Here is an 8,008-nt window from a genome sequence, read left to right as displayed (position 1 = left end):
ATTTATTTATTTATGACTGTGTTGGGTCTTCGTTTCTGTGTGAGGGCTTTCTCTAGTTGTAGCAAGTGGGGACCACTCTTCATCGCGGTGCGCGGGCCTCTCACCATCGCGGCCTCTCTTGTTGCGGAGCACAGGCTCCAGATGCGCAGGCTCAGTAATTGTGGCTCACGGGCCCAGTTGCTCCGTGGCATGTGGGATCTTCCCAGACCAGGGCTCGAACCCGTGTCCCCTGCATTGGCAGGCAGATTCTCAACCACTGCGCCACCAGGGAAGCCCTGTAAGAACTTTTAAAAGATTAAGGCTAATTGTTTTTGTCATACGTATTGCAACTTTTTTTTTACAGTATGCCATTTGCCTTTTAGTTTTATTTATGTTGTTTTCCTTGACTGCAGAAAATTAGAATTTTTATGGAGTTACATACACCAATCTTCTGTAGTTTTTATGTTTCCTCATACCAAGATTAAATAACTGTTAATTTATATTTTCTTTTTAGTTATTTTCATTTAACTTTTTAACTCATCTGGAATTTGTTTTGGTAATTTACTGTAATTAGCAATGTCTGTTTTATTTTCTCCTCCCAGGAAGTTAGTCAAATGTTCCAGTGCCATTTTATTCTCCACTGAACATTACCTCTATCATGAATTTGTGCTTGAAGTTTTCCTTTTCAGTCTATTAACTATCTGAAGACTTAATAAGTGTTGGGATTTTACTCAATCCATTAAATATTTTTCAAAGCCAAGAAGATACTTTGCCTTACCACTGCAGTAGTTTGGGAGAACGGTCCCAGCAGAGAATTTATGTCCTCACATTGTCTACCCCCAGTCTGGCTGATACAGAGTGGATAATCAATAGGGAAGAGACAGATGAATAAACTGAGGAAAAGAAGAGACATCTTTTTACTTAGATTTATTTTTTTTTTTGGCAAGGAGATATATTTTTAACTTTTTGCAAGTTAATAATCCAGGATACTGGGAAGGAGAAACTGATACAGAGGAACGGGAAGGAAGGCATGAAAGGGAGCATTCCTAGGAACGTCCTAACTGGTTAGTTAGAAGTTGAAACAAGTTCAGTTAGGAAAAGATACACTTCAGGTATGATACAGATGACAAGGTTGAAAGATTTTTGTTTTGTTTTGATTTTTTCATTACGGAAAATTTTATACAGAGAAAACAGTACAGTAATCCACATGAACCCATCGCTATCATCAACAATTATTAGTTCAAAAGTTGGTATTGTTTCATGTCTCCTCCGACGCATTCCACCCTTTTCCCCACCACTGGATTACCTCTAAGCAAATCCTAATATTCTATCATTTCAAATGTGAACATCTGAGCATGTGTCTATAAAATATAAAAAGTCTTTCTGAAAATAAAACATAGTCACAATATTCAGGCTGAATTTGAATTTCCGATCTACTTACCTAACATATTAAGGAAGCCTAGCTCATTTTGATTAAAGTGGTAGAGTGTAAACAACCTTTAATTTGGGGGTAGGAGATCTACCTGCATTTAAGTCCTGACTCTCAAGTTCTCATCTGTGTGACACCAACAATGCTCTTCTCTTATCGACTCTAAATTTCCGTTTCCTCATCAGTAAAAGAAGGATAAGTAGCTGTGCTATCCATTTCAGAAGTGTCGTCAGAATTGGGTAACATAAGTGAAATAAAAGGATCTAACTTCCAGTCCAATCTTCTCTGTTGTGAATGATCCCCCCCCCCCCCCCCGCCCCCATCCCAGGAGCGATCTTCTGAAGGTCATAGATCATCTTTGTCCAGCCTTGTCTTTAGTTTTTCTTGCTCGGGTTTCTCTTCCTGAAAAAACACATTACTGTGGTACTTTTTTTTTGTTTTGCTTTAACACTTTAGTAATTTTGAATAACAAGAGAACAATGTTTAGGTTTGTATCTCTCACCTCTTCATTTCATTTATCCTGTGTTTTACTGAAGTTTTTTTTTTTAATTAATTAATTTATTTTTGGCTGCATTGGGTCCTCCTTGCTGCGCGGGCTTTCTCCAGCTGCGGTGAGCAGGGACCACAGTATGCCGCAGTGCGCGGGCTCCTCATTGCTGTGGCTTCTCTTGTTGCAGAGCACGGGCTCTCTAGGGCAGGGGGGCTTCAGTAGTTGTGGCTCATGGTTTCCAGAGCTCAGGCTCAGTAGTTGTGGCCGCACGGGCTTAGTTGCTCCACGGCATGTGGGATCTTCCTGGACCAGGGCTCCAACCTGTGTCCTTTCCCTTGGCAGGCAGATTCCTAACCGCTGCACCACCAGGGAAGCCCTCTCTTTAGTTTTAATTGCACTGAACTGAAACTCAAATTTTCAAAAGCTAATTTTAGTGGCCTTTTGGCCAGGAGAGCTTCCAGATAACTAACAGGAAAAATGTTTTTGTTTCCTTCCCTACAAACAGCCACAGCAACCATAGAAAAGCATTTAACTGGGTACATTTTGGTTGCTTAAATCTTCGTCCATCCTTGGGGGGAAATTACTCATCTCCCTATAGTGGTAACTCTAAAGAGAATGTTTTCCTAAAAGGGGCCAACTGGGCAGCTCCCTCTTTTCCCAACGCCCCGATTTCTATTCTTAGATCTGGAGATCCGCGGCAGCTTTTATTTTTCTTCTTCTTCCTAGTTCCCAGACCTTCCGCGGGGTTGCAGGAGTCCAGGCTGGTGGGTCTGGGCGCTTGGGCCGCGGTGCCGACCGCGCGCCTCGCCTGCCGCTGCAGGGCCCGGGGACTGGGCACTTGGCGGAGTCCGCTGAGTCGGTTTCTTCCTGCGCGACTCCCGGCCGCGCCGCCGCGGAGAGCGGGATCCGGTCTCGGGAGGCTGCGCCGGCCCGGGGTCCCGTCTCGGCCGGCGCAGGGGCCCCGGCCACTGTCACCCAGGCTGGGCGGGCTCTTGCTGCGTCCTGCCCGCCTGCCACGGTTCCGCAGGCACCGCACCTCAGCCGAACCTCTCGCAGGCCCCAGAGCTGTGTTTTGGCCCTGGGTGGGGGAGGGGGAAGCAGAGAAGGAGAGGGAGCGGGCGGGGGAGGGCGGCGCCGGGCGCGGAGCCGCCGCCTTTGCATAAATGGGCGGGCGTGGGTGCAGATGGGGTCAGCCGGGAGCGCTGGCTGCGGGCGGTGAGCTGGGCTCGTCTTCTGACCGGAGCGGCCGGCCTTGGTGCGGGAGGGGCGGCCGGTTTGGAGCAGGGTCGGTCATGGCCAGTGGCAGCTGCCAGGAGTGCGAGGAGGAGGATGAGGAAACTCTGAAGAAGTTGATAGTCAGGCTGAACAATGTCCAGGAAGGAAAACAGATAGAGACGCTGGTCCAAATCCTGGAGGATATGCTCGTGTTCACGTACGCCGACCACGGTAATCGTTTGCCAGGAAACTGTTCCTTTACTGCCCCCCCCGCCCCTCCTTCCCTCCCGGCGTTTTTTACAAACTTTCTCCCCCCGAACTTTGTGGCCGCACAAACCTGGATTCTTGAGAAGCCGCAAACTCTCTACTCCTTAGGGCAGAAAAGAGCTGACAGTTCTAGGGAGGTCTTGAGCTCACTTCTTTTGCTTTCTCCCTCCTTTTCAGACTTAAAAGGGGTGCCATGAATCGTGACTTTGCTACTTTTCCCTAACCCCCTTCTTTTCCAGCCTCCAAGTTATTTCAAGACAAAAATGTCCACGTGCCTCTGTTGATCGTCTTGGACTCATACATGAGAGTCGCTAGCGTGCAGCAGGTAAAGGAGTTGTTTTCATTTCTCCCATTTCCCCTTCTCATTGGAAATAGGTGTTTTTCTATTAATATTCTATACCCAGAGTTCTGGGTTATTTCTGAGATTTGTCCTGACAAACAGCTGACTGTGGTTTTAGGATGGAAGCGTTTTCAAATCATTATCAAATGTTAACGGTGTAAGAGGGCCAACTATGTGCTCCCTAATTGTATTTAAGAAGTAACTTTATACAATCGGCTGACAGAATATGGATGGTGGTGGGAGGGGAATAATAATGGGTTGAGGTTTAGTTCTGACATTGGCTAGATGGCTAGTTCATCAGTGTTTAAATAAAATTATTCTAAGAATCTTCCCAATGTACAGCATGTCCTACAGATGACACAATTGTGAATAGTTTGGGAAAGAGGAATGATGAACAGTAATAGAACTAATAATAATTAAATTAATAAAATGAAGTTAATGGCAAACTCTCATAGGTTTAAGGTTTTCTTTTTTTTTAAACTTGAAGACAGATTTCTAACCTTCTTTAGTTGTAGTACACCTTGTATTATCTAAAGATAGTGGTGTTTTAGGATTCCCCTATAAATTTAAATCTATACTTCTCAACTGTTTTCATATAAAATGAATGTAAAAGTGAATCTTAGAATCTGCACCGTAGGAAACCCAGAAATTTGTTACATATCTTAGATATATTTAAAAAGGAGCCTTAAGATGATAATTAAGAATGATTTACAGTCAAAACAAAATTACTGCCTAAGGTTAACTTCCTTTGTAGATATTGAGATTTGGGGAACTGAAATTACTTTTTTCATTTGCATGTTAGATCCTGAAGGGAAAGAGAATTGAACTTTAAACTCTATCGAGGTGCAGTGTTTCTTAATACCTACTTGAGAGGCTAGACAGATGTAAGAATTATCTGGATCTCTAAGCCTGTATCTGTCTATCTTATGCTAATCTCTGTGAAACATATATCTAGCTTCTTTTATATGAAGATGTTTATATCTCAGATAAATGGTACTTTTATTTTTCTTCAACTGAAATATTTCCCATGTGACTATTGATTTTCAGGCTGTTAGCAAATAAGATCATGAAAAAATGGAAACATGATAAAGACACTGTTCTTTTTAACATCCAATGTCTGAATTTTGCCCATGAAACATGAGTCACTCCCTGGCACTGGCCTGTTGTGCTTGCTACTCTCCACCCACATCATCCTTCTTACTTGCCTCTGCTTTGGTGTTCCAAAGTGCCTTGTTTGGCAGCCTCCATTCCTTGGATTCTGTTCTTGGTAGAGTCTCCTCTGCCAGGTACAACTCCGAACAGCTGGGCCCTGGGTGGCCTTTGGTCTGCAGGATCCAGAGGAGGCAGTGCTAGACTTGAGAATCCAGGGAAACCTGCAACATTTCCACCACCTAATTCTTCTTCATTTTAGAAACTGCCTGAGCCTGGACATGTTTGTTTGGAGTAGTTATGAATGTCACTCAATATCCTTGCCCAGTAGCTACCAGAGATAATTGAAAATAAGGAATTGTCATTTGATTTGGTAATGTAATGGAATAGAATTATTAGTTTCAGCACAATATATTAATCTACAAAGGGCATTATGTATATTATATCATTTGATTCTCGCTGGACTCTCACTATCCTCTCAGAAATCTCACTGAATGTTTTTTCCTCAGAATAAGTAGCTCATTTAGGATCGCAGAGCTAGTGACAGAGTCAGGACTCAAGCTTCACACACCTCCAGAATCTTTTTCCATCATATAGTAGGTGCTGATATCATAAGATTTTTGCACAAGTAAAAAGTACAATGGTATGGTACAAATACTGTGGCCGTGCTACGCACAATGACATTATCGATTTAAATTGTCATTGATCTTATCAAAGGGATGTGGAGTGGGGTAGCTCTACTGATATTTTAATACTCTACTTAAAAGAAAAAAAAATTTTTTCCTTCAGATTTCTTCATATTACTGGTGAAATTAGTATAGATACTCTTTAAAGCTTTATATCTTGAATCAGCTGGAAGTGCTGAATTAAAAGCACTTGATGAATTTAAGGAGTTAAGGTAAAGTACCCTTCAAAAGTAAATAGTAAGGTTTGTTTTCAGAATTCATTTAACATGACATTCCAGACTCTGAATTTTTATTTTCAATGTCTTTTCATATTTTATTAGTTCTCCTTAATAAATGACAATCTTTAGAGAATTGGTAGTTAGGCTGCTGTCTTATAAATTTCTTTTCCTGTCAGTCATCTGATAATTTCTCTGTGTTCTTCAATTTACATTACTTCTCTTTATCCACACAGTTTCCGCCTTTGGTGTAAATGAGTGAAATATATGAAAGTGACTAAAATTTTCTTTAGCCCCTAGACTCTTTCCCATTGTGCATTACTTAGATACTTGAGTTTACAGAATAATTATAATAAAGTGAAACTACCAATTTAATTGTATTATAACTGTGCAGGATGGGAGCCTTCTCTTTTTGAAAGATAAGCTTTTAATTGAATACATTAATGGATCAATTGTTACCTCTGCTTTGCTGCTAGCGATTCTATTTAATCTTGGAAGCTCAGTTGCCTCAGTCTTTTTGCAAAGCAATTACTGATACTGCTATTTCATCAACTAAAACAAAACAGGTTTTCTCCTTGAGTCAGCCATGCAGATGCAGAGATGAGTATAGCATCCTGTGTGATTTATGATTTATTTCCCACCAGAAACTGTTCCAAATGTTAATTTTTGAAATACTTGGGGAAAAAAGTCTTGATGATTTTATGAAAGCACAAAAAGAGCCAGTTTCTATGACATCCGGATTGTCAATATCTGTTCGGCTTAAGTGGAGGAGGTTGTCTACTTAAATATAGGTAAAAATAGCTGTCAGAAATTGCTTCCTTTTCAAGGAATTTGAAATCGTGTAAGAGGAAGTGATGACAGAGTAAAGCAATTCATGCTTAATCCAGAAAAGATCTGGAAATAATATTGTAAAGAGATCTTATGTAATCACTTTTATCTTATTAAATACCCCTTGTTTATTCCTGTAAACAAGTAGGAAACGTGCCATTATTCCTTTTTGGTTGCATAGAGATTTCTCCCGTTGTCACTCAACCCTCCGTACCACTCAGCTCCAACTCACATATCCAGTCTCATTTAGCAATGGGCCCCTCTTTGGCAGCCTCCTCACCATTTAGCATCTTACTTTCCTTCCTCACAACTCATCAGTATTAGAAGTTTCCATTTCCCTATTTTAAGTGATCAAATTTATAATTCTTTTGAAATCTGACTCAAATCCTACCTTTTCTGTATTATATTCTTCCCTGAGTAATTCTAGCGAATCCTGCTTTCAGGATTCATATTATATTGGTGTTTATCACACATCGTGCTTAGGCACTTTTTCATTAATCTCTAGATCTGCATGTGTATGCATTTTCTATTTTCTTCTTCTGACCATATCAAGTTTAGTTCTGTAATATAGTAGAAAGAATTGAAGAGTCCTTAAATTTGGGGAGGAAAATATAACAGGAAAAGTGAGTTAAATTTAATCTCCAGTTTGGAATTAAAATATCGTATTTTTAAAAAATGTATTTTTTTCAGAAGTAAAGAGCAGCTTATTCAAGTTGGCATCATGTATAAATGAGCTGAACGAAGGTATATTTAAAATGCATCAGTAAGATCATACTTAATTTGGAAAGGTGAGAGAGTTTAGGGACACTTGTGATGTCTAGACCTCATCAGCTCATATTTAGGTGTACGGAAGAAATCTAGAGGGGTCCACTGAGAAATTCTACCTCCTCTCTATCTCATAGTGCCTTTCTCTTTTACCTATGAAAGATGTGACATTGTCATCAGACGATGCTACTTCTTTTGCTATTTTTTCTAGCTCCATTATCTGGGGAGCAGTCTTTCCTGATAACTTACACTTTGCCATCAAAATCTCCAACTTCCCCTAATCCTCCATTCCAAACTACTTCATTTATTCTTATAATTAAAGTACTAAATATTTAGAAGAAAATCTGTCAGGTAGATATGCCTTAAAAAGTACGAAGGCCTGAGAATAGTCTTTCCTGTACTTCATAATTTTGCTGTGTCCTCTAAAACTATTTTTTTGTGTGTGTTTTATTTCCTTTTATTTAGACAATAGGCAGTCTATTGCCTTCATCATTCAGAAATGTTATAATATTTTTTGTATGCCTTTTCAGTAGATTTTTGAAGAAAGATGTATTCTAAGTATGAGTTGCTTTTCTCAGCAAGCATTTTTAGAGTATCATTTTGTTTTAAAATAATTATTTTAAAATAATGTAGCCACCTATTCTA

The 8,008-nt window shown here is 40.3% G+C and overlaps 1 protein-coding gene across 5 annotated transcripts in view; it reads left to right on the top strand.

Moving 5' to 3' along the window:
• The first annotated feature begins 3,069 nt into the window (after nucleotides 1-3,069).
• Nucleotides 3,070-8,008, top strand: part of LRRK2 (leucine rich repeat kinase 2) — a 142,756-nt gene continuing 137,817 nt past the window's right edge. For 3 of the 5 annotated variants that reach the window (XM_057556675.1, XM_007168314.2, XM_007168313.2), the window contains exons 1-2: nucleotides 3,071-3,344; nucleotides 3,620-3,705. In XM_057556675.1, coding sequence (XP_057412658.1) covers nucleotides 3,191-3,344; nucleotides 3,620-3,705 — 240 coding nt within the window. In that variant the 5' untranslated portion in view covers nucleotides 3,071-3,190. Of the gene's footprint in view, nucleotides 3,345-3,619; nucleotides 3,706-8,008 lie in introns of those variants that run through there. The other 2 variants (XM_057556676.1, XM_007168315.2) reach the window with 2 other exon arrangements.

This window comes from Balaenoptera acutorostrata, chromosome 11 (genome assembly GCF_949987535.1).
Source record: "Balaenoptera acutorostrata chromosome 11, mBalAcu1.1, whole genome shotgun sequence".
In the NCBI taxonomy this organism is placed as follows: domain Eukaryota; kingdom Metazoa; phylum Chordata; class Mammalia; order Artiodactyla; family Balaenopteridae; genus Balaenoptera; species Balaenoptera acutorostrata.
The sequence above is the reverse complement of the archived record's forward strand: the minus strand, read 5'-3'. Positions and strand labels throughout refer to the sequence as shown.